This window comes from Lithobates pipiens, unplaced genomic scaffold (assembly GCF_037356315.1).
Source record: "Lithobates pipiens isolate NorthernLeopardFrog02 unplaced genomic scaffold, aLitPip1_a1.2 Scaffold_13, whole genome shotgun sequence".
In the NCBI taxonomy this organism is placed as follows: domain Eukaryota; kingdom Metazoa; phylum Chordata; class Amphibia; order Anura; family Ranidae; genus Lithobates; species Lithobates pipiens.
Genome location: NW_027507718.1, coordinates 248,865,745 through 248,893,028, shown reverse-complemented (window position 1 = coordinate 248,893,028; position 27,284 = coordinate 248,865,745). Strand labels below are relative to the sequence as shown.

Below are 27,284 nucleotides of genomic sequence, written 5' to 3'. Positions count from 1 at the left end.
TGCAGATTTAGGGTTCCTATAACTTGGTGCCTAAACACTAGTCGCAGTATTTATCATTTATGATATTATAGTATTGCACCAGTATACATTTCACTCTAGTGTTTTCGTGAAGTTCAGGTTAGTTTGAATTGTGGGTTTGGGATTAAATGAATGCCCTAGGTTTAAGGGCAAGGGGCCAGTTAATTTTTCTGAAAATGTATGTTTTAGGTGATAGATGTGTAACAAAATATAATGTAATTAAGTATACAGTGACTACTTGTGGTCTCTGAAAACTAATATTTGAACAAAAGCGGACTAGTCTTTTCATTCTACTTTTCCAATTAAAGTGGAGCTCCACCCATAAGGGGAATCTCTGCTTGTCTCCATTTTTATTTATTTTGAAGGAGCCACAAGCTCCTCTTTAACTAAATTTTAGCAAAACGAGAGCTGCATTGCACTTCAGTGTCTATTGCACCACATCTAAAGACTGGTAAGCTGTGATATATTAATTTTTTGTATTCTTTGGCAAAGATATCCTTTCCGAGACCAAAAGGGAGCAGATAAGAGCAGTTCGTTGTCGAGGTTTAAATACAGTGTTCTTTTAGGACAATTTCAACCACTTTCTTCCCACTTTCAATTGAAAAAGCAACCAAATGGGTCAGTGCGCCCTACCACCAACGGTTTCAATCAAAGTCACATAGAGATTCCTTTGATTCCTGCTATCAAAACCTGGATGAAATCCCCTGTAAACTAATATGTGGTCGGCTAGCATTAGGCTAGTTTGAGTACTGCAGTTAAACACCTTCTGTTTTAAATGTCAGTTTGACTTTAGTATCTAGAAATGTGTACAAGGAGCCGGTTGGTAGGTATATCAGTGGTTAATATGGAATAAGTGTGAATGTGACTCATCATATGTGTTACTGTGTGATTACTATACACCTGATCTATTCTCTAGTGAATGTCTGTTGTGAAACAGTAACATTATTTATGATCACACATAAATTACATTCACACATGCTTGTGTTAAAGGAGAACTACATTGCATCTGAGAACAATAACACTATTTTATAATATATAATTTTATAAAGAAAGCTCATCCACATTTAGAATAAAACATTTTTAGGCAGGGTGGTGGGGAAGGGAGCGTGTATCTGTTTTTGACAGGTATCCTCTTCAGTTTGGATCACTGCAGAGGATCCAGCTGAAGCTCTTCCCCCAAGAAGGTGTCCAAAGTCACATGACTAGTCCCACAAGTGTGAATGGAGCCACTACCAATTAACCTATGGTTTTCGAAAACTGAGTTCCAAACTATGAAGGAAAAGTTGACAGGGGCTAATTATAGGGAGGAACATATGGTTCTCTTGGGCATTCAAAAAAAAACACAGTAATACAAGTGAAGGCGCAAAGAACTAAAGCAACCAATCCTATAGTGTAATATGGCATGAACATTAGTTAAGCATAGCAATCAGGGCCAGAGGATAAATTAAGTGACAGCTTGAAAAAGGAGCGCGGCTGCCGCGTCATTTGCGGCGCGCGCGCACGCTCAAACGTGTCGCCTTTCCAGTGACATCATCCATCCGTGCCTGTTACCAACTGCACTCCAAGCCTCAATCTGAAGTATCTTCACCACGGCTGGCCTCTCTAACGAACAGTGGTACCTCAGCGAGCCCAGAGCTTTCTCCTCCTGCCGGACCTGGACTGTCAACTGATGCCTTCTCCCCCGGTTGGGATTTTTTTACATGCCTGAAACAAATTTACTTCACAAATGTCAGTTGCCTATATCAAGTGTTTATTAAAACGTGTTATACATCTGCACCTAGAGGCGCCGCTCTCCTTGTCTTTTCTCTTTGACATTCACCTACTCAACAGAGTGTCACTTCCTAATTCATGATACCTAAAAAGCGCAACACAAACTTGGACGATTAACCTGACCTATACGGTGCTCACAAGGGCTCTCGTGTGCAGCTACTTTCCGTAGGATCCTGCAAGAGAAGAGAACCCCCCTGAAGTCCAAAACCAGGGCCCCAGTGGTCATGGCACCAGCTTACACATAGGCAAGGTATAAATTATTAGGAAGCAGAATTTCATATCGCTTTGGGGTTGTAGCTGGGCTCTAGATTGCCTTGCGGATGAAAGTAAGCATTGACACCCGGAAGTGACTGAACTTTGTCTAGTCAGAATTTGGTGGAACGAAAGCTACTGCTGTTATGCGACAAAGCCTCTAACCACTTGCCGCCAGCCATATAGCAATATGACATTGGCAAAGTGGTTTCAATATCCTGACCGGACTTCATATAGGGTCTTCAGGATATTAAGCTGGTGCGTGCCGATCATTTTTCCGGTGTGTCTGATACACCACAACTCCGATCTAGGTAAAGTCTCTGATAGAGACTTTTACCACGTGATCAGCCGCGTCCAATCACGGCTGATCACCAGGTAAACAGAAAGAGTCAGTGATCGGCTTTTCCTCACTAGAGGAGAGCTGATCGGCTGCTCCTCTGACTGGGCGATCTGCGCTGATCGATTATCAGTGCAGCTCCCCAAGGATGTCCACACTGGACCACCAGGGATGCCCACCAACAGGTATATCACCCTAGACCACCAGGGGTGCCAATCAGTGCCCACAATGGGCATCAGTGATTGGCAGGCATCAGTACCATACATTACATCAGTGCCCATCAATGCCACCTCATCAGTGCCCGTCAGCGCAGCCCCATCAGTGAAGGAGAAAACTTGCTCATTTCGAAAGTTTTGTAACACACAAAAAAAATGTTCAAAATTTTCGGTCTTTTTAAAAAAAATGTATTTATCAGAAAATAAAACCCCAGCGTTGATCAAATACCATCCAAAGGAAGCTCTATTTGTGAGAACAAAATGATAAAAATTAAGTTTGGGTACAGTGCTGTAGCATGACCGCGCAATTGTCATTCAAATTGCAACAGCGCTGAAAATTAGTCTGGGCAGGAAGGTGTGTAAGTGCCCTGTATTGAAGTGGTTACGTTTTTAAAAATGGGTATGAAAAAACCTCTAGTGATCCGTAAACATACACAACGTTCATAATGCAGCAGGTATTTTGAAAACATTTGTTTGGTTGGCATTTGCTATAGTTCATCTACAATCTGCTAGCAGCAATAGTTCCGGTATTTATTTATTTTTTAATAAAAAATATTTTTTAAGAGAGAACTTGTTTGTTTTTGAGAACTTCCACGACTGGCTGTTCTATACAGTCCTATTTTTATTACAATGACAAAAAATGAAGGCGTAAAGGTTTTAGAAAATGACAGAGTGGTATAAAAATTACAAAGGTAAACTCTGCACAAGAAACGAATTGTGTATCGATTTGAGAATGCACCGCGTTTCCCTTTTTAAATGCAGTCTGTTTTTTTCCCCCTCTTTTGTGTTGTGTTTTGCTACTGCTTTGTCCTTTGCTTGAATGTAAACTGAACTGTAGATAAAGGTCTGAGTAAATTTGCTGCAGCTGATAATATGGCTGAATGTGCCATAAACATCTATCCAGATTTAGAAAAAAACAGGTTGGTGTCTATAGCAAAATTATCCTGTAGTAACCAGCCACTGAAAATTTTTAAAAAAATGGCCCTTCTAAGGTTTTATGGCATTTGGTAGGAAATATATACCATGTAACCACAGTTTGCCAAAGCTGATGTATCAGAAATTATATTTTCTGAAGTTGATTTAAGCCCCTATATACTTTTTTTGCTTTTTGACAGTATGGCTATTATGGTGTAATAGAGCAAAGAGAGTATGAAATAAAATATCCTTTAACCACTTAAGGACCGCCTCACACCGATATACGTCAGCAGAATGACACGGCTGGGCACAAGCACGTACAAGTACGTTAATCTTTAAGAGACCAGTCGTGGGTCGCGCACGCCGCTGGTGGCACACTCGCGACCCTGTCCTGAGCTCCGCGACCGTGGCCGCAGGACCCGCGGACCCAATCGCCGCCTGTGTCCCGCGATCTGGTCACAGAGCTGAAGAACAGGGAGAGGTAAGTGTAAACAAACCTCTCACTGTGCTTCCTAGTGAGCCTGTCACTTAATGTCTTTTCCCTGTCATAGGGAAAGACTATCAGTGATGTCACACGCCAAGCCACGCCCTCTACAGTAAAAAAAAAAAAAACTACTCACACTTGACCCCTACACAGCCCCCTAGTGGTTAACCCCTTCACTGCCAGTGACATTTTTACAGTAATCTGTGCATTTTTAATCACACTGATCGCAGTATTAATGCCAATGGCCCCAAAAATGTGTCAAAATTGCCCGTGTCCACCATTATGTCGCAGTCAAAATAAAAATTGCTGATCGCCGCCATTACTAGTAAATAAAAATGTATTAATAAAAATACCATAAAACTATCCCCTATTTTGTAGACTCTATAACTTTTGCACAAACCTAACAATAAACGCTTATTGCAGTGTGTTTTATTTTATTTATTTTTTTTATTTTTTATTTTAACCAAAAATATGTAGAAGAATACGTATCTGCCTAAACTGAGGGGAAAAAAATTGTTTTTTTTTATATATTTTTTGGGGATATTTTTATTATAGAAAAAAGTAAAAAATATTGCATTTATTTCAAAATTGTCGCTCTATTTTTTTTTTATAGCGCAAAAAATAAAAAACGCAGAGGTGATCAAATACCACCAAAAAGCTCTATTTGTGGGAAAAGACGCCAATTTTGTTTGGGAGCACAACCGCGCAATTGACGGTTAAAGCAACGCAGTGCCGAATCGCAAAAGGGGCCTGGTCCTTTAGCTGGAAAATGGTCTGGGGCTTAAGTGGTTAAAAAGAAGTATGGTATTAGGAAAAAAAAATGAACCATTCTACTTCCCTAGATGGCTGCCACACCGATCCCAGTTGCAGCTGTCTTTGGCTGGCTTTAAGACAGAGCACTAAGCGATCAAACACCACTGATTGATCAGCTCTGTCTTCAGCCTGCAGAGAGCTTAAGATCTGAAAGTGGGCCTGTATGGCTGTCAAGGGGAGGGGAGGGAAACTGTGAACATCCATTTGATAGGACTAACCCAGAAGTGATGTGTAAAATGTCACTTCTGGTTTTTGGTGACACTTTCCCTGGCTTTTGCAACCAGAAAATAAGCTATTGGAGCATAACCTGTGCTCCACAATGCTTCATATGAAGGAAGGCAAGACATCGGCGGTTTAGAAGAATCTAATTGGAGAGCTTCAAAGGAAGGAAGGTGAGACATCAAGGGTATAGAATCTAATTAAAGAGCACCTGTATTAAAAAAAATATAATACATCGTGCTTTTTGTGATAATAAATTAAGTTTTACTGAAAGTTTAAAAAAAAAAAGTAGTAATTTTTGTATATTTAAAGCTAACATCTTGGCACAAAATCTTTCCTTTTTTGAATTTAGTCCTCCTTTGTCAAAGAGTGTATAAATGCACATTGTGTGCAGCAATGGCCTTAGAAAACCAAGATATATGCCTGAGCAGAGAGATATGGGTTGGACCCAGCAGATCCTCCTACTACGGGCTGTCTGCAACAGAGTACTAAGGAGGTGGGTACAAGAGAAGCCACCCATGCCTCTTGTATGGAAGGATTGTTTAGTCTGGATTTTACCTTTAAAGTGTTACCAAACTACATATTATTTTTATTTTATTTTTTGTAACGAACACTGCAGTAGTATTGCTCAGAGTGGCCCCGATCCTCCTCTTCTGGGGCCCCTGGCGGGGATCTTGGCTCCTTCTTTTCTTCTGGGGGACTGCCATAGCCAGCTGCTGGCTATGGGGAGAGGTAGTCCCTACTCTCTCGAGCTGTGTCTACAGAGCTGCGCTCCATAGACTTGCACAGCTGGATTTAGGACCGCCCCCACTTCCTCTGACAGCAGCAAGAGCCAATGGCTGCTGCTCAAATGCAGTGTAACATGGAAGTAAGGGGAGAAAAGATTCAGCCCTGCACAGTGCTGATCTCTTCTCCCCTCTCCCCCCTTCACACAGGGAAAGGGGTTGGGGCACCACAGGGACCCTTTTTTTTTTTGCCTTAATGCAAGCAATGCATTTTTAGGTTTAGTAATACTTTAGGATCAGTTTGGGCTTCACCAGCCCTGCCTGCTGAAAGTACCCTTTATTTTAGCCCCAAAGTGAAGTTCAAGAAAAAACCTGCTTGTTGTAGCCTGTATTTTACCTATAAAATGTAAGTACTGGGGTAGAACAATATGTTTTGAGAAAACAATAGGCACTTCTTATTGGAGGCTTTCAGAAAAGTCCATTTAGTATTAAGTGGGTTGTACTGTTTTCATGTACCAAGTACAGTGAATACAGAGCTTCATTCATCGATGCACACCAATGTAAACAAAACAAAAGAATGTGCCCATTCTATGCCAGGAATTGGTCATTAGAGCCAAAGTGTGATTTATTAACTGTTTTGTGGGTCTCGTGTCAGTCCGATAGCCTTGAACTGTAAGGTAAATCCCCTCTTTTGTTGTGACAAAATTAAATCTATAATATGATTAGCTGAACTACAACTGGTCTTTGTTTTATACAAGCAAAATTCCATTCCAATCTGCAAAAAGAAAAAGCCGCCTAAACCCAGTGAAGTAATAAGCAAGAAGACTGCACTGGTCAAAATATAACTTGCCCAACACACCATTAAGAACTGTAATGACACTACAGTACATCATAAACTGTTTTCAGTAATCTATTCAAGCATAGTAGTGTGTAATAGATTTCTCTGGCAACTCACCAATACAGTGAAAAACAGGGCCAACATGTTTGCATATTGTGAATCTTGACTGTATTTCCAATAAGATCGTTTTATAGAATTGGTGTTCTGACTCTTGTTTCCAGTTACTACCCCTTCCATTACTTAAGCTGGCCATACATGGATCGAAATTCAGCTGGTTCAACAGAGACTGCTTCAGTGCGTCTATACTACAGGCATACCCCACTTTTAAGTACACAATGGAGTTTATTTCCTAAAGCTAGAAAGTGAAAAATCAGGCTCACTTCTGCATAGAAACCAATGAGCTTCTAACCCCAGCTTGTTCAATTAAGCTTTGGTAATAAAACCTGGAAGATCATTGGTTTCTATGCAGAAGTGAGCCTGATTTTGCACTTTCTAGCTTTAGTAAATCCCATTGCGTACTTAAAAGTGGGGTATGCCTGTACAGGGATTGGCCAGTTATGGCACATGCATAGATCCACTCTTTCCCTTGCCAATCTTGGTGTATACAATGGACCACTGTCGCTGGGACTGAAAGTGAAGAAAATAAAATTACAATTTTTATTTGTCTCAACAGAAATCGTGTGGGGTAATCTTTTAGAGGGGCGCTTATTTCTGTGAACATTAAGAGTGGTTTACCCTGACTTTTTGGCAAGGTTTCCTCAGATTTCCTGCTGTGTCAACAGGAGGGGATATCTCTCCAATGGGACACAGATGGCAAAAAAAAAAACGTACCAGGGCTTTATAAAGCAAAAAAGGTCTGGCGCTTGCCATCTATCCTAAATCCACTTCCTGAAGATGCCGCCCTGGTGAAACGTACATTTGAAGCGCAAGGACCATCATTTCTGGGTCCCATGTGATGTCATGAGCCTAGACACAAATCTTGGAATGCATGCCGACCAGTGAGAGTGGTATGGCGGAGCATTATGATTAACATTGGCTATATACACTGGTGTTGGTTTTCAGGCACTGGAGAATGAGAGCGTAACCTTCTACTTTTTATTGGCTTTTTCTTTTTTTTTCTTTCAATAAATACTACACTATGTTACTTTTATCTGCTATTTCCTGCTTTATTACCTTTTGAGTGAACATACTACTTGAAAGAGGATCTGGGAATCATCACTTTATGAACCCCCTGAAAAAACACTTTGACCTATCTGTAAAAAGGGGTCATACAATTTTGGTGAGTGCACATCTACTGTACATATTGAGCACAAGCGGTAAAGAAGCTGGGAGACTATTGTTACAGCAGAAATTACACTTGTGGATCAGTCTGGTCTTGGACACTAGTTTGGGCTATTTTTCTTTCTGTCTTTTTTTCGCTTGGACGTTACATTTATGTGATTTGTAATATGCGATATTCACTTTGATATGTTTGAAACAAAGCACTTTGATATTTAGGATAGATTGCAAGTGCCAGACCTTTTTTATTTTATTTTGTAAAGGTGAATTGCTCATTTAAAGGGGAATTTGCACTATTTGAACTCTTTGTAGGCACCTAATGTTAGTTTTACAGTTGGACTGACAAAGGCTTTAGCCTTTCCTACTTCAAAAAAAGGGGGGGGGGGGGGGGGGGAGTAGCGGCTTTAAAAATACTAACATTTTATACAATAAATAATGCATAAGGTATAGTTTATACGAGTCACAGGTTAGTGTTGTGGGTTTTTTTCTTTTTCTTTTAAACCTCTTTATTGGCATTACTGCCACTAGATTACGCTTATTACCTCTATAGTTAATCATTAGCTTTAGGAAATGTTGAAGGAATGTGTTCTTGTAGTCGCTATAGATTGCCTTTGCCTTGGTATGTGTTGTAGCAAACTCAAAAGTCAAGTAAGTGTAAAACCGAAAAATAAATAAAAAATACAAATAAACAAAAATGTAGAAGCCTTTTTCTTAAGAAAATGTTTTTTAGTTATGTATGGAGCTCTCTGCCTCCTGTGGGGCTTTCTTGCACAATTTGAACAGTGGCGGCAAAAGCCTGGGAAATTGTCCCGAAGGAAACGATCCCTGGAGATCTCCACTCTGAGAATTTGTGTTGTGCTTAGAAACCCATTTCACTCTGGGGATGGGGAATGATTCTTATTTTTCATCAGAACTAGGTTTGTGTGTAGGTACATATAGAAAGATACAGGAACATTTGTGGATGAGGGATGTTTTTATGCTGAGCCTTTACTTGAATGGTGTTTACCTTTTGGGCACACATGCAGAATGTGAACATTGATTATGCTTTTAATAAAACAATCCCTTCTGCTTGGAAAAGTGTGCACCTGTGTATTTTTGTAGACTCTCTTTCATTTATTAGGTTTCCAGAATAGGACAACTGAAACCTTTGACATTTAGATAATGTTCCATTTGCAAATGCATAAAGTAGAGCTGCACGATTCTGGCCAAAATGAGAACCACATTTTTTTTTTTTGCTTACAACAAAAAGATTGTTTCTCGCGACTTAAAATCTTTCACATTATCCCAAAAAAAATTTGGGCTAACTTTACTGGTGTGTGTGTGTGTGTGTGTGTGTGTGTGTGTGTGTATATATATATATAATATATATAAGTACATTTTTTTCCCAAAAAATTGCATTTGATAGACCGCTGCGCAAATAGAGTGTGACATAAAATATTGCAACAACCACCATTTTATTCTCTAGGGTCTCTACTAAAATTATGTGTGTGTGTGTATGTATGTGTATATATATATTACATGTTTGGGGGTTCTAAGTCATTTTCTAGCAAAAAAAGATGATTTTAACCAACAAATTTCAGAAAAAGGTTTAGTGTTTAAGGGGTTGAACTTTCCTCATTTACACCGAAGTCTTGACAAATTGTTACAATGTTTATACTTCGTTCCACTGATAAAGAATGTTGTCGTGTTGTGTGTGTGTGTGTGTGTGTGTGTGTGTGTGTGTTTTTTTTTTTTTTCTTTTGATGGCTGTCGGCTTCAGCAGAGCATTCTCTGCATAGAAAGAATGGGGAAATAATTTTATCAAAATCACAACAAGAGAAAAAATTTGCAATAACCATTCTTGACGATTACTTGTGCAGCTCTATAATAAAGTAAAGCGCTGTTTATTCTTGCAAGTTAAATTAAGATAACTAAAATATCATGTATTGTTTTTAAATTAAGTTACTGTAATATTCTATTGCTGTCATTTAGTTAATAGTGTTTGTTTTCTGGGAGAAATGTATCATTAGGCGAGTTAAGGAAATAAGACCCATTTCACACTGATGGGCTTTCACGCTAAAAAAAACACCTGAGACGCTCCTAAAAATGGCTTCCCATTAATATCGATGGATCCTTTCACACTGGGGCGGCACGCTGGCGGGGCGTTGAAAAAAGTCCTGCAAGCAGCATCTTTGGAGCGCTTAAAAAAAGCTCCTCAAAAACACCCCTGTCCAGTGAAATGAAAGGGAAGTGCTTCAAAAGGGTTCTTTGTGTTGCATGACCGTGAAAAAAAAGCGTGCCACTAATACCTGAAAAGCACTACAGAAACGTCCGTTTTTATGGGCAGTTTTTTCGAGTGCCTCAGTGTGAAAGGGGTCTAACACTCAAAATTTTTTATTATTATTATTATTATTATTTATTTTTTTCTTCTTCCAAAGTTATCTAATATCAAGCTGTCCAAAATAATATGCTAAATGGGCAAACGTTTGTGAACACTTCAGTTGTGTAAGCTATAAGTACATCCAAAATGAAGGGCATTATTCAGTTGCTCTCTCCCCCTTAGTAGCTTTAATAGTCTTCGCTAATGCGAAGACTTTCCACAATACTTTGTAGTGTGTCTGTAGGAATTTGATCTAAGGATTAATGCCTTTGGATGGATGGGAGTCTGGCCACTGAATGAGATGGTTCATAAGAGGTCTCCCATCAGTTGTTACCTGTAGTGACAATCTCCATTGGGCTATGAAGTGAATAGAAATACCCCAAAATTGTAATGCCCTAATCCAGTTGGAGGAAGCCCACCCTTCTCTCATATGTTCAGTTGTAGGCACTGTTGGAGCCTCAGAGGGGGACTCCCACTTAGCTGCAAGTGGGTCGGTTAACACCTTGATAATGTCTTCTGCTCGAAGGTGCGCCTCCACTTTTACAAGTGGGAGGCTGCATCAGGACGGGTTCTTGTGTAACTTACCTCTCATTCCTTTAAGTGCAGAGGATCTCCTTGGCCCACAGGCCAAACCTTTGTTCGTGGAACCCCTTCAGTCACTATCCCTATTATGCTACTGCACAAAGCAATACACCTTTACCTATTTTCCTGGATTCCCCATATCTTTGCCTTGTCCACATGGGGTTTTGTGTGTTGGAGTTGTTTCTTAGAAGTATACTCCCTCCCTTCCTCAGTGACTCCCAACAGTTGGGTTCTGTACAACTCCTCTTGTTACCCCACAGTATCCTTCTGACCTATACGGTTAATCGGGATCTGGTTTGCCTTTCTCTTGTCGGAACTAAAATCTGGCCCCAGCTACTGCATATGTGCTGAGATCTCCATACCCGGGAACCTAGTCTGACTCGCAGGTGGTTTCCTTCTCATGGGGGGACTCTTAAGTAATTTCCCAAAATGGACTCAGTTGGACATTGCCTACAGTCCGTGTTGTAATGCCTTTCCCTCTAGGAAGAAGTTGAGGTCCTCTCTCATAGGACAATTGACCTAATCTTGCAATCTTATACTCTTCACCTCTTGGTCTCCATGCCAGAGAGAGAGCGGGGTCTGCAGACCTGGGTGCTCTTCATCTCCATGGCAGGCATATACCGTCACTGGAGTGAACTTTACCCCCTGGACAGTCATTTACACTGGGTCCCTGCTTCAGGTAAGGTTGGGAATAGGGTATATCTCGAGCACTTTTTTGGGACCTAATTGTGCATAGATTCTCCTTCTAAGCGATGCCTGCAGCCCTATAAGTTTCCCTTGAGACATTTCCTTGCTCTTCTCTGTAGTGTAGCTGAGGCTTGCTACTCCTCACTCCATAGGTGTGGAAGCTTTTTTTTTTTGGACTGAGTCAAGCCAGAAGCTTCTTAGCACCATGTTCTGTATTCAAGTCTAGGCAGGTCTGCACAATTCTTCTGTTAGACCCCAGATATACCCGAGTACTGTGTGGATGCTTTATTTACATTTTTTTTCCTCCTGGTGTCTTTGTCACCAGTCTGGGGCGGCTGCTGGCTCATACCCTTTAACGCTCTAATGGTCTCAGAGGTTATTTGCAACCATTTTCAGGTTGCTTCATTTTGATTCCATTATGCTTAGATTTCTTGTTAAATGAGCTTTGGTTGTCTGGCAGCCTTCTCTTTTAACATGGAAACTTCTTCTCCTGACTTCTAGGGTTGAAAGTGTAAGGTTTGGACCTTCCAAGGTTATAAGCTGGCAGTGTTTTGTCTTGCAGGCCTGGTTTTGTGACTGAGGTTGTCTCTGGAGATGCATTCTCCTGGGGGCTTGCTCTGGTGTTGATGTCGTCATGTCGTGATCTGTTCTTCTGAACTCTTGTGTACTTGATGTAACCTCCTCTTCTCCCCCCCATTGCTGTCTGTGCTCTGAAAATATTTCTCCTATGCTGGTAAAATAGCTGGAAATATGGATAAGCTCCACAAAAAAAAAAAAACACACCTTTTGGTTGGTGCCATAGAAACAGGTGTACCCGTTCGATTTTCGATTTTTATTTTTTCTTTTCTTTTGATGTTTTAGAGGTTTTAACTTTTCCCCACACTACTGGGGGTAGGGAAGGGGTGGGGGGGGGAGGAAAATGAGAGAGTTCTTATCTTCTTCTCCCCCCCCCCCCCCCCCCCCCCTCTATCATTCAGAAACAATACCATAACCCTTTTTGTAGAGCCACGTTCTTAGAATTTTTTTTGTGTGAAATATCTTGCATGTTTGTGTTATTCACAAAATATTAATTCAATCAAAAATTGCCCATCCTAGAATGCCCTCAGCACATTTTTAATGAAATAATTTTTGTATGGTTATACATTGTGCAGGGGAGTCTAATTATGCTATCATTGGGTACATCAATATAAAAGCAGTTTGCATTATGTGTGTATGTAGGAGATTAGATCTTGACAGAGGATCACTGTTTAATCCACTTTTGGAGATGATGCAAACCTTCTCAGAGGGGGGTAGAGCTTCCTATAAGGCTGTAATTTTATTTTTTTAATTTTGTTTTCTTGTGCCGTGTTTAGTTTGAGAGAAGTATGCCACTTAATGCAACTGTTCTCTTCTTTTTGCAGCGTGGCCCAGGTCAGCTCCGTCCCTGCTGGTAGAGAGTAAGTGACTAAGCTTTTTGTGTGTTAGTGTGTGTGCCTTTAGATAGGAGGTAGGATAGTGATTAGCAGGATTTGAGATTTACGTCTTGTTTACTACAGAACTGGAGAGTACTGAATGATGTGCAGTTGAAAACCTATTTACCACCTAAAATTACACTTCAGCGGTTTGAATCGTGGGCACATTTGCCGCGATTCTGCCCGCGATTTGAAATTGCCGAGGTGTGTGACAAATCGCAGGACTTGCATTTGAGATGCTATTCATTTGACACTTAAAATCGCAGTGCGGGTCTGCAGCGCGATAATTTGCGCTGCATACCTACTTAACAGAAATGTGTCAGCAACTGCAGCCATCCCTGGGAGGTGGAGGAACCCCAATCGCAAGCCCACTTCCACTCTAATGCCCAAACGCACAATAAGAATATAATCTATTTGTTAGTACACGGCTTTCGAGAGCCATTCAGAACAGTTCATGCTAAAATATCCAAAGAGACGAGCAAGGAGATTTTTCCCATGCAATTACAGAATGAACGATTTTCATGTAAACAGAGTATTCATCTGTATAAAAAAATTGAGCGACATAGGCCACGCATGCTTGGAAACTAATGTATACATTACCATACAATACCTTGCATCACTTCCCAAGTTGTATTTGCCTAAGGCCCCTTTCACATGGACCATCTGAACGGATGCTCCATGGAGCGTCGGATGTCAGCGGTGACATATCCGCTGACATCCGAGCCGCTCCGATCCAAAAAAGTGTGACGGAGGAAAAAGCTATTTTTCCATCCGTGATCGGATTGGGTGATGATGGACACTGCGGTCTGTCATTGCCCGATCTCACATAGGGGAGAGCGGCGCTGGGACAGGTCCGTCCCTGTGCAGTGTGCAGAGACAGACCTGTCATCTTCCTGCTCAGTGGAGATCACTCCGGCGATCCCCGCTGAGCAAACTGATATCCACGGGGCAGATCAGCACTGATCCGCCCCATGTGAAAGGACCCTTACAAGAATTTTCCTAACTTTAGTAACCTATTTGCTTTTCCTCTATATGAGATTAGCATAGAAAAAAATAGGGTGATCATATTTTGTCCAATATTTTCATTGTGTGTACTAGGCTTAAACCTAAAACCTATACAAAAAAAACCTTCCTTGACAGCCAAATGTAGTTTGTTTTGCACGCTGCCCCTCCCAGATACTGCAGACTACAGTGGGAGGGTTTCAGCAACAGAGACCAGAAAGCCGTTGACATGACTAGGTGTGGCCAGGTGCTGATGGTGACAACTCTGCTCTGAATTCAGAAGCAGTACAGTAACATTGCCACAATATCACAGGATGCTGCATTACTTTACTTGCAGGAGGTATATATAAGACTTTGCAGGGGGACTAGGAGAAAATGTAAGTGTCTCAACACATTTTATGTATAGGAGGCCACAATTATTAATAAAAAAATATATATAGATAGATATATATATATATAGATAGATTTTTTTTATTTTAATATTTAAAGTAGAACTAATATTTTATTGGTTTCAATTTTGCCTTGTATATGCATTTCAGTCTTGTATACAGTTCTTTTTTGGGATGATTCTCTTTAGCAAGGAAATAAGGAGTCACTGAGATGTGTCCTGTGTGTTTTTTTATTTTATTTTTTATTTTTTTTTAAGCTGTCCAAGCCCACGTTGGGGACATTACCCTTCCACTGTGGTCACCTGGCTTGAGGTTCTAGACCTCCTCCCCCTTTCCGAATGTTCTGGCTGGAATTGGCCTTAAAGCTGAATTCCAGCCTGGGTGAAAAATAAATTCAATGTCAACAGCTACAAATACTGTAGCTGCTGACTTTTACCATAAGGACACTTGCCTGTCCAGGGAGACTGCAATGTTGGCACCCAAAGCCAACATGTCTGTCTGGTTCCGGGTGCAGGCCTCGGCATTCTTACTCAATGGAACAGGAAGTGAAGCCTTGCAGGCTCACAGCCTGTTTCCTACAGCACAAATGCGTAAGTTGCGCAGTGCTTTCTGAATGGTCCCATCGTCTTCGGGAACACACAGGTCCCAGAAGGCGACGGGGAAGGAGGAGGTTCTGGATAAAACTGCGGAAGTGATGTGCCGTGGCGCTGTGGGACAGGAGCCAGCAAGAAAATAAAAGAAAAAGGTATGGAAAAAAAAAATCCAAAAGAGAGTGCTTATGTTTTCAAAGGAGTTCAATTTTTGTCTGGAACTCCGCTTTAAGGCTCCATTCACTTTAGCCCGTCTCCAAAATCATACAATTTCCAGTACGAGTGGCATCAAAAGTCACACCAAAGTAGTTCAGGCACTTTTTCAAAGTCTCTGCCTCTTTTAAAGTGGTTTTAAACCTGAAAAATAAAAAATAAACTAAGCCATTTACCTGGTACAGTTAAGCATCAGAAGCTATATCTGTCCCCAGTCTTGCAAAGAAAGGTCCAGTATAAAATCCAGCAATGTTAAATCCTCTAGTTTTTTTCTTGCAGGGTCACATTCCAAAAAATGTCACCGCCACCAAGTGTCACCACCCCCCAGCTCCTGTGACTGACAGACTATGTATTTCTCTCATGCATGAGAGAAGGGGGCGTGTGTCCAGCATTCTCTAATGAATCGCTCTCCTTACCTCCTCCGGCTCACTCACGATTGGCTGCTCCGTGCCTTAGCGTTATTGCCCATGCTGAAGTTCCTTCCACCATTTCCGATTGGTCAGTAACTTGTGAGGGGGCGTGGACAGCTGTCAGCTCGGAGATCTGCAGTCGTGCTAGTGTAGAAGATAGCAGAGGAGTCCAGTGGAGTCATGACTCCCAGCTCCTGAGCTCCGATATGCAGATGCGCCCACTGATCAGAGATATTCTGAGGGCTCAGACAGGCACAGGGGATAAAATGCCATTTCATGTTGCATGCACTGCAGATTTACAACCATTTTAAGTTGCACCATTTTGAATAGGTGCCATTAAAAAAAAATGGGCTGTAATTTGTCATGCGACTTTCATGTCCAAAGTTGCATAAGTGTGAATGGAGCCCTAATGCTGAAATTGGAAGCCAACTGGTGAAATCTAGGAGGTGGCAGCGTTCACTTAAGGGACCCTGGTAAGGATCTATAATACCGTATCCAAGGACAACAATTGACATGATCCCTAAAAAAAAAAAAAAAGCACCAGTTGAATGTTTTTAAGGTGCATATATGCTCTGGCTTTTGAAAATAGACAATTTTTGTGATCTGTTTTTTTTTTTTTTACTCTGTAAGCGGGTAGATCCTCATCCTGTACTTGTATTAAAGTAGTGTAAATAATAAAATGTGAGCATCCCCAATTTTTGAATTGTGGCTAAATACACATGGGCTGTCCTGGCTAAATACACATGGGCTGCTTTCTTCCTTCACCTTGTTACGTTCTGTGTTTTTAATGAAATGGGTAACGTATGCTGAAGGTTGAAGAGTTATCTGTGTGTGAACTACTGATTCACGGACATGTTTGCATAATACTAAAAAGGACAATTTAGAAGAATTGAGATGCTACATAATAGATGTGTTCAGTGTGCATGCATCATCTGCAACAGCTTTTCTGCTCTTCACAGACTTTTGGAGAGGACAATCAGGACTGCTGTGGAGCAACATCTTTTTGATGTTCTTGGTCCTGGAAGTCAAAGTTCAGAGGAATCCGAGTCTGGCACATCATCGCCTTCCACAAGCCTGTCTGCAAGGCAGAGGCGAAGACATCTGAAAGAGCAAGATGAGAGTCGGAAAAAGCCCAGAGACATGTAAGAAAATACTGGGACTCTAAGTACACAGTAGTCTTGAAGTGGACCTGTCAGACAGTTCAGTTTATTTCTCTTCTTAATGAATAATGTATCTACAAAAGCTTTCTCTATGTGCTAGAAACCTCATTGCACATTGAATGCTCAATAATTATGTTATTGCAAACAATCAGTCCAATGTGTATCTCGGGCTGCTAAATGTGATTGAACAGAGAACTAATGACTGATTGTCATTGTGTGTGCTGTAATTTTATACCAATAATCATCTCATGAAAGGTGTTTTTTCCCTTAAAAAATAAAAATAGTGCTGATTGTATTACACAGGGTGTATTATAGCAGATTGTGTGGGTTGCAGTGGTGTCGTTAGGGGTGGCTGTTGAGGCTGGAGCCCCGATTCTGCGGCCCATAGCCCCAAGTCCAGGGCCAGCCCTACAATGGGAGTGTCCTGGGCTGTCTGACATGGCGCTTCCCACACAGCCGTGGCACTCACTGACAGCCAGAGATCATTGTGAGAGTGAGTCTCCTCTCCTCTCTGCCCATATCATAGAGTCGGGAAGAACTTTCTCACACAGCTCCTGAGTAGGTGAGTGCAGACTGAGGGGGAGGGGGGGAAACTCTGTACACCCAGCCTCTCCCCCCCTCTGTATACTCTAGCCCCTCCCCTCGGTATACTCTAGCTAGTCCCTCCCCTCTTGGTATACTCTAGCTAGCCCCTCCCCTCTTGGTATACTCTAGCTAGTCCCTCCCCTCTTGGTATACTCTAGCTGGTCCCTCCCCTCTTGGTATACTCTAGCTAGCCCCTCCCCTCTTGGTATACTCTAGCTAGCCCCTCCCCTCTCGGTATACTCTAGCTAGCCCCTCCCCTCTCGGTATACTCTAGCTAGCCCCTCCCCTCTCGGTATACTGTAGCTAGCCCCTCCCCTCTCGGTATACTGTAGCTAGCCCCTCCCCTCTCGGTATACTCTAGCTAGCCCCTCCCCTCTCGGTATACTCTAGCTAGCCCCTCCCCTCTCGGTATACTCTAGCTAGCCCCTCCCCTCTCGGTATACTCTAGCTAGCCCGCCCCTCTCGGTATACTCTAGCCCGCCCCTCTCGGTATACTCTAGCCCGCCCCTACCCTCTCGGTATACTCTAGCCCGCCCCTACCCTCTCGGTATACTCTAGCCCGCCCCTACCCTCTCGGTATACTCTAGCCCGCCCCTACCCTCTCGGTATACTCTAGCCCGCCCCTCCCCTCTCGGTATACTCTAGCCCGCCCCTCCCCTCTCGGTATACTCTAGCCCGCCCCTCCCCTCTCGGTATACTCTAGCCCGCCCCTCCCCTCTCGGTATACTCTAGCCCGCCCCTCCCCTCTCGGTATACTCTAGCCCGCCCCTCCCCTCTCGGTATACTCTAGCCCGCCTCTCCCCTCTCGGTATACTCTAGCCCGCCTCTCCCCTCTCGGTATACTCTAGCCCAGGGATATGCAATTAGTGGACCTCCAGCTGTTGCAAAACTACAAGTCCCGTCATGCTTGTGGCTGTCAGTCTTGCTATGCCTGATAGGAGTTGTAGTTCTGCAACAGCTGGAGGTCCGCTAATTGCCTATCACTGCTCTAGCCCCTCCCCTCTCAGTATACTCTAGCCTCTCTGTATGTAAGAATTTGCATCTTGTGGCAGGTAACATGACAAGCTCTCTGGTGACCCCACTGTAAAGGGGGGGGGGGCTTTCTGGGGACCCTGATGTAATGATAATATATAATGTTACACACACATTATATACATGTGTATGCCCGCCCAAGGGTATGACTTTCTTTACTTTGCTGCTTTGGCCTTTAGCCCCAGATCTTTGGTAAACCTAGCAATGCCCCTGATGGGTTGTAATGATGAAACCCCATTCTTGCCTTGAAAACAGATTTCCTGGGTTGTCAGGAATTGCAATTTTAATATTAGCAGCATGTATCATAGCAGTAGCTTTGGCTGATGCAAGGATTCAGGGATTAGAGGCCCGGAACTAAATTTTTCCTCAAGTGGCAACGTTTTTTACATTAGGCCTAATACTTTTTTTTTATTTATTTTTTTATGAGGCCGTTCGGGTCATCTGATTTATTTTTATTTTTTCTTGTTTTTCTGCCTCTAAACACCCCTGCATTTTAGCCTTGGTGTGTATGCGCACACAGGCGTTTGGAGGAGGTTACAGACATGGGCGCTTAGACAGAAAAATAACCTTACTACCAGCGCAACCAGGAGCAGCCCCATTTTGTCAGAGATGAGACTTGACTTGTGCTAACACTAAGCACATTTAGTGATTAAGCATTAATCCGTTTCAATGGCCAGAATAAATTATTATTTTGGCCGGTAAAATAAATTCATGCCTAAACGCATTACAAGCCATGAGCATTTTTTTTCTGCCAAAACACTGCTGCCGGAAGGAAAGGCATCTAGGAGAGATGGCAAAACATCCTGTGCGCATGAGGCCTTAGTGTTAAAGGGGCATTGCTGCAGTACAGTGTATGGGTATGTTGAAGGGGCATTGCTACAGTACAGTGTATGGGTATGTTTGAAGGGGCATTGCTGCAGTACAGTATATGGGTATGTTGAAGGGGCATTGCTGCAGTACAGTGTATGGGTATGTTGAAGGGGCATTGTTGCAGTATAATGTGTTGATCAAGCTTTCAAAAGTAGCTGCTTCTGTTATAAAGAGATTAAGGGCAAGCAAAGTGATCACTTATTTATTAGCATGTATATGGCACTGTGTTTGTGTGCCTTGTGGTGGATTAACTGTCTGTACACAAGATGAACACAGAGGGAGCTGTCGCCATATAAAGGTTAGGGAAGGTAAGTTTGGATCTCCAGTGGGGGCCCACTTAATTTTGGACAGGGAATAATTTTTTTATTTTTTGTTTTGTTTTTTGTTGACCTATTTGTTTAACTTTACTTTTACAGAAGAAAAATTGAAGGGTTAGCCAATGTTTTCAGAAAAAAATAAAACAGTGAAGTGACACCTTACACCTTTGCTGTAATTGCCTCCATGGGTGATGAGCTGTCAGTGGCCATGCAGCCTGGGAGTATGAAATCCCCGCTCTGCTCCCCATTCTTTCTGCAGGTCTCCTGGGACGGATCAGAGCGATTCTCTGTGCCAGCGTTGAACAATCAGAATCCCTCTGATCTGTCCTGGAAGCCCTGCAGAAAGAAGGGGGAGATGAGCTGGGATTTAAAATCCTCGGATCACTACATCAGCTGGGTGGGTACCAACTCATCACCCCCAGAAAAAAGTTCCGGGAAGGGGGGGGGGGTTGCGGTTCTAGTGTGGAGGGCATTGTTTCAATTTTAATTGTTTCAGAAAAAGTGAACTTGCACTTCAAACAAGGCATGTTTTTCTTGGTTGCATAAATCTATTTGAGTGAAATCAGGAGATACTTTAGTTGCGCATATGCAAATTTTTAAGACAGGTAGTTATACCAAAGCTTGGCTTTGGGTTTCAGCAAACTGGGTAAATACATATGCAGTTGACTTTGATATTATCTTGTTTTTTTTTTTTTTGATCATTTAGCCTTGGCCCACACTGGACTGTATCTAAATTGAACCAAGTTACTGTGCAAATCACAGGTGCATTCTGTGCGCTGTGATTTGAGCCCATTCATTTTTAATGGCTCAGATCACTCTGCATCAATTACCAGTTAAAGTAACACAGTGCTAAATAGCAAAGAATGGCCTGGTCACGAAGGTGGTAAAACCTTCCAGAACTCAAGTGGTTAATTCACCCGGAAGATGCAAATGAAGTATGATGATTAAAGGAGAAATATTGGTTTCATATTGCTTCCTTATTGACTCCAGTATGGAAAACGTTAGGAAATTCATTAGTTTGAGTTGCCGCAGGAACAGGAAGTAAGGAGAAATCTCCTAATGGGGAAACCTGTTGTGACAACTATCCTTTCCTTTTGGATGCATGTTTTGTTGTTTCCTGCTGCCTCTCCAGGACAGGACAAGAAGAGAAGTCTCCCCAATTGGGTACAGACCACCAAAAAAAAAAAAATCCTATTCTATCCAACAAAAACAAAGTTTTTTTGTTTTCGCTAACACTTTACCTATATTGCTTTTGGCTTTTCTACCAGTACTAGTGTTTCAGTTGTGAAAACAGTGTTTTTTATTTTACTGTAAACACCTTTTTAAAATGTCAAACGATGACTTATTGATTTTTATGTCGTACAATCAAGCTGTACTTTGCTAGCGATTGTCTGCATTATTTTGTAAAAACGCACATTAAAGATTTCTTGTGTTTTTAGGGAGATGATTAACAAGGAGAACATCCCTTCAGGGTGTGGTGGCCTCGAGGACTGTGGACTGTTGCAGGAAGTAGAGAAACTTCAGGATAATTGCTCTGGTTACATTGAAGAGAGAAGCAAACCAAAAAGACAGAAATCCAGCAGCAAGCTTTCTGAACTCAATGATAATCAGGAAAGTACACTGGTGAGTGAAATCTTTCTATCCAGTGAATTGGATCATATCTGGTAATAAAACCGAGCCAGCAAGGGTTGATGCTTTTTAATTGGAGCTGGACTTTTCCTGCAATCTCCTAGGCAAGCTTGCCTGTAACCTGCAGGTAGGTCAGTGTTGTGTACATCAGCATTTTTGTGTGGAATTTTAGTTTTTGGTAGTAAAAACATAATGACTCTAATGGCTAAAATGTATACCCTCATATTTGTCATTTTAATTGGTAGCTGGATACAGAGATCACTACAAATATATAATACAAGGATTTTGTTTTAGGACCTACTCACATCTGTCTGCTTCAACTGTCATGCATTTTTTTTTCCTTGTGTGTTTTCTTAAGCGCGTCTGACATGCGTTTTCATGCTTTGTGCAATTTTGGTTCCAGCCAATGAGGATGATTTTCTTGTAGTGATCTCATGAGGGAATGTGCTTCCTGTTTCTTCTTTTTTTTTGCTCCTGGTGTGGCTGAGCACATTGCAGGTATTATGGCAAATGAATTGTGGCTGAGCACATAAAGTTTCCAGGGGAGATGCTTGCAACCATAGGATGACAAGCTGCAATGTGATTACCTATAAGAAATTGAAAATGTAATAAAAAATGTATGAAAATGCACAATATATGCATTTTTTATGCACTTCTGTATACTTCAGTGGGCCAGAAAATGTTTGTGTATAAATTGATATCTATAGAGATGGGTACATATAGATTATAGAGGGAGAGCTCTCTCTATAGAGAGAGAATTGGGATGGTCTCCTCTTTAACAAGCACACATCCTCAATGGGGTTGATTTACTAAAACTGGAGTGTGCAAAATCTGGTGCATTTCTGCATGGAAACCAATCAGGTTCCCGGTTTGACTTCACGTTCACACCTATGTGTTTTGCAGAAATGCACTACAGTCCAATTAACATGGTTTTCTATGGATATAGTTCACATCTGTGCTTTTTGCGGTGCTGTTTTTTATTTATTTTTTTTGGTTTTGTTTTGAAAAGGATCAAGGACTTTTTTAATGGGATGCCCCGCCGCGCCTCCCCCCTCCCCTCAAATCCATACCTGACCCTTTCCTGACTTGCTGGGGCTGCATGCTCTGGTACAAGTTTGGGGGGGTGGACCCTACACCTGGTTTTGTTTTGGTGTTGTGTTTTTATTTATTTTTTCTAGCAGCTTTTTTTTTTTTTTTTTTACATTAGCGGACAGCTGATGAGTCATCTGTTGTTAAGGATGCAGTGGCCGGCTTCTCGGCTCGCTCGTTGGCAACCAACTATATACAGTTTGTTTAAAGTAGTTTTTAGCCCTGCTACCAAGAAACTCACTGAGAAAAAAATCCTAGCTGTGGCAACCTCCTAGTGTGCATCCATTCACCCCATTAGCTATATTTTTACAAATTAGCAGCCTACTACTGTCAAAGTTTGGTGAGGTCTGTCCATCATAGCAGTTTTCGACGTATCCTAAGGAATAATTGGTACATATTCTTTACCTGTTATGCATCCTGATACAGTATTGCACAGTATTTTTGCATGAACCAAAAATGAATCAAAAAAGAAAATTATGCGGTCACATTAGGTGCATATGGAAGCAGCCCTACCTGGAATGATGTACATGACAATACAGATAGCGTGATGATGGATACTATTATACAGTATATAGTATACAAATCTCACATAAAGATAATAAAATAAAGACAACATTTTCATATATGCATTCTATGTACATTTCCCTTTTTGAATTAATCAGTCTCTGGCTGAGATGACTGAATAAAGGGTTTTAATGAGCACATCAAGTATTTTTGTTCAAGTGTTCTAGAATAATACTTTAGAGGAGTTTTTCAAGTGCAATTGTTTTAAATCACCATAAAATGTACTGATTCAAATATATGCATGTGAGGACAGAGCATAAGTTAGGTTATTACAAGACTATTCTATAGCGACATCTGCTTTACAGATATGTGAAGTATGCTATCTAGTATGACGGTAGAGTGCAGCTACATGGAGCTGAGATGATGAACTGAAGAATCATTCTACACACTACAACTTGGCCAAGTCATGGGAAACATTCAAATTGTGCTGCCAATTTATTCTTCAGCTGATTATCTTTGTGAAAGTGTGAAGCACTGTTTCCAGAGTCACTGTACATGTCCTCTTAACATTACTCTGCAAAGAAAAACTAGATACAGCTGTCATCAGGAGATGGTAATGACAAAACAGTGGTTTAGTCAGCGCAGTAACGTGAGAGGAGATGTAGCTATATGAAGGTTTCATCTTTATCTTTTCACTATGTAAGCCAACCTTCTCAACCATCTTAACATGAAGGACACATTAAAACAACTTTTAGCTCTCGGGAATCCCCTACTAATTACAGGTAGCATGGTGGTTGGTGGGTAGAAGGCTCCTTATATTGGTGGACAGTAGGAAGAGGTCTCTGTCACTTCACATATACAGTATGTACCATCTCATTCTGAAGCACCTATGTTTACAATGCTTAAATGTAGGCTGAAATTAACTGCAATGTAGGTAGGGGCTTGACTTTTAACCTCCCAGTTGTGTTTAAATTTGCAAAACTATTCTTTTCGTTATTTTGTCATTTTTGTTGCTGTAAAATTGGCTGCTGCATTTTTACTTACCCCAACCATATTTAAATTGGAAAATGTGCTTTATTGTACTTACCTCTATTAAATGAGTAACGTGATACTGTGTAATCACTGTGTTTAATTTTTTTTCAGAGCACAGAAAGCTTTGTCACCTCTAAAGTTGTAGACCGACAGGAATTTGCTGGAATGGAAGTATTGTCAGAGCCCAGGTAATATAATTGCACTTTTTTCTAGATGGGTCCCTTTCACTCTGCATGCAGGAGTTTGGTGTGCTTTCAAATATGGAAATGTATATGGTTTAAATGCATCCAGTTACAAGTATCTTTTTGTCTTGCAGCAAAGGGAATGATCATGATAAAGAGAGCTTGAGATTACCACCGGTGAGTCCTAGTAACTAAAGTCAGAATATTTTCTTAATAAAACAAATAGATTTTAGTATCCTACCTTGTTAAGAAATTATTTTTTTCCTTCACCTTGAGGGCAAAGCAATTATAAATAATATTTTATAATCTTCTATAGCAGGGAAATATGCATCATGTAGAACAGTGGTGTCGTAAGTGCACCCCAAGGGTCAGATGCGGCCTGTTGCTTGCCTCTGTCTGGATCCTTGGGATACTATGCCTCTCACTGACGGCAACAATGGGGTGCCATTCTGGGTATAAAGGGATAGAGACTTTTGTGTAATGAAATGTCAGTAAAAAAGGTGAGCCTGTGTTCATTTACAGGGGTAAAAAATAAAAATAAAAACTGGATGTTTGCTAGCACATAATTAGTTGCCTGAAGTGAATGGCTATGTGCCACTGTACGCTTTTATATGGCAGTGCTATTGTAAACATAAGTACAGCGCATGAGAGTTTGCAGAAAAACGGGGAAAATTTTTTTTTGCATACGCACATATCATATGCTTATGTGTATGATGGCACAAGCTCTGTACTGCACCTGTGCTGCCTGGGTGGATGAAATATGAACGGGCTTGGCCAACCTGTGTGCAAGAGCCCCTAGTAAATCAACCCCATTGCAAAGCCGCTATAGTATGTAGCACTGACCCCCAAAGGAGCTGCTGGTTTTGTTGGGCTTACCGTTACCTTCTTGACCTCGCCTCCGTCTAGGGGTTCCCATGGTAGATGGCCCAAAGAAATGCAGAAACTGACACTGGATCCTCTTATGGGTTATTTATTTCAGAAGATAACCATTTCTTAATAAAAGGTAAAGAGTTAGAAAGGAAGTTCAGGTACTTTTTTGGAACTGCAAAATCCAGAGAATAAACGTATCACAGCTAGATTCTCACAACCTCCGGATAGACTTCCTCTCACTAGGCCTAGCAGCCGGCAGGATGTTCAGTAAAGCAAAATCTCTGCTACAGACTTGGATGTAACTGAGGAACGTAGATAAATTTAGAGAACTATGATACGGTACCAGTATCTCTCAGCCAGTCTGGCAATACCGTATGAATATAGATCCACAAAGTGTCCTTCAACTGAGCCTCCAGGCTCCTTCTGAGAAACCAGCCTTACACAAGGCCTTCTCCTGAAGAGTCCTCGCCTGGATGCTTCTCCAGTTGCTGGGCCTCTCCCTAGATGAGACGGCACCAGACCACCTTTGAATCATTATGGCCTCATATCCATTCAGGCCTGTCCCTGCAGCTGCTTCGCCTCGGGCAATCCAGCCCGAGGCTCGGAATTGCATGGATCCGCACCCCATGCCAGGAGGGCCATGGGGGCTGGTCAGGAGGACCAGGACTGAACAGACTGAAAATCAATTCTGGACCGGAACCCAGAAGCAAGTGATTGCAGTACCTTAAATATCACCTCCCAGAATGCACAGCAGGACAACACTCCCACTGGGCTGGTTCCCGAGACCAGAATGGTACTCGATTCACCCAACTAGACTGCGTTCTACTACTTGCTGGCGGTGACGGCGGCAGCCAAGGAGAACCCAGTGCAATCCAGCTACACTGATACTGAAACCATAATTTGGCAAAATTAGCCCTAAAACCCAACTGTGGCTTTAGGAATATTAATTTTCAAAAACATATAGCCCGTGCTTGTCAGGAGCCGGCGCTACAGTAAAATTTGTGTTCTAAATGCAAGCCATCTTTATAGTAATACATACTGCCATTCATACCATATAAGCCTTTTAATATGGAGATATTAAGAAATATATATTTGCACATCCCCTTTTTTTTTTGTTATTGTTTAACAACTTAAGCCCTGGACCATTTTGCAGCCAAAGGACCAAGCCCCTTTTTTGTGATTCGGCACTGCGTCGCTTTAACTGACAATTGCGCGGTCGTGCGACGTGACTCCCAAACAAAATTGGCGTCCTTTTTTCCCACAAATAGAGCTTTCTTTTGGTGGTATTTGATTACCTCTGCGGTTTTTATTTTTTTGCGCTATAAACAAAAATAGAGCGACAGTTTTGAAGAAAATGCTATATTTTTTTACTTTTTTGCTATAATAAATATCCCCCAAAAATATATAAAAAAAATTTTTTTTTCCTCAGTTTAGGCCTCTACGTATTCTTCTAAATATTTTTGGTAAAAAAAAAACGCAATTAGCGATTATTGATTGGTTTGCGCAAAAGTTATAGCGTTTACAAAATAGGGGATAGTTTTATAGCATTTTTATTATTTTTTTTACTAGTAATGACTGTGACATTATGGCGGACACATCGGACATTTTTGACACACTTTTGGGACCATTGTCATTTATACAGAATCAGTGCTATTTAACTGCACTGATTCCTGTGTAAATGGCAGTGAAGGAGTTAACCACTAGGGGGCAGTGTAGGTGTTATGTATGACGTTATGCGTTTTTTTTTTTTTATTATTGTAGGGGCGTGTGGCCTGGCATGTAACGTCACTGATCGGCGATCGGGTCCGCTGGTCCCGCGGCCATGGTCACAGAGCTCAGGACCGGGTCGGGAGAGTGCCGCCAGCGGCGCGCTCCCGACCCACAGCTGGGCGCTTAGAAAACAACGTACAGGTACGTGCTTGTGCCATTCTGCCGACGTATATGTGCAGGAGGCGGTCCTTAAGTGGTTAAGAGCGATGGTATTCATGAGCTTGATGCCGTAGTAGTATTGTGCTGTGTGTTTATTTTAAAAAAAATCTATATTTAACATTTTTGAGTCCTGCAAAACCATCAAAGGGCTTTGATGATAACCTTGAGAAAAACAAATTCATCATAGCATAATATGTGTAAATTCTTGCCTGTCCCAGATATTCAATCTACATGGACAGGCCTGTCCCCTCCCTAAGGAGAGGGTAGAGAAGCTTACTTGGAAACTCTTAGCAATATGACAATAGGCATATGAGGTTCAGGAGGAGACACCAAAACACAAAAGGCAAAAAAAAGGGGGGTTAGAGTAAAGCAATATAGACTTTTAACGTATAAAACGCTATGAAAGGAATTACCGCTCGCTTGTGCACACCAATAAAGATGCAGGCTCACAGAAGCTCACATCTGGTTCACTGCCGATTGGGTGCAACTATGTTAAAGGCCTTGACTCCAGTATATAAGGCCTGCCTGGACAAGCCGC

At 41.6% G+C, this 27,284-nt stretch overlaps 1 protein-coding gene across 8 annotated transcripts in view; it reads left to right on the top strand.

Moving 5' to 3' along the window:
- The window catches only part of FAM13A (family with sequence similarity 13 member A), a 290,352-nt gene that overhangs the window by 203,155 nt on the left and 59,913 nt on the right, over positions 1 to 27,284 (top strand). For all 8 annotated transcript variants that reach the window (XM_077476499.1, XM_077476498.1, XM_077476500.1 and 5 more), the window contains 5 exons: positions 12,893 to 12,928; positions 16,507 to 16,689; positions 20,951 to 21,134; positions 23,877 to 23,953; positions 24,082 to 24,124. In XM_077476499.1, the coding sequence (XP_077332625.1) occupies positions 12,893 to 12,928; positions 16,507 to 16,689; positions 20,951 to 21,134; positions 23,877 to 23,953; positions 24,082 to 24,124 (523 nt within the window). The remainder of the gene's footprint in view (positions 1 to 12,892; positions 12,929 to 16,506; positions 16,690 to 20,950; positions 21,135 to 23,876; positions 23,954 to 24,081; positions 24,125 to 27,284) is intronic.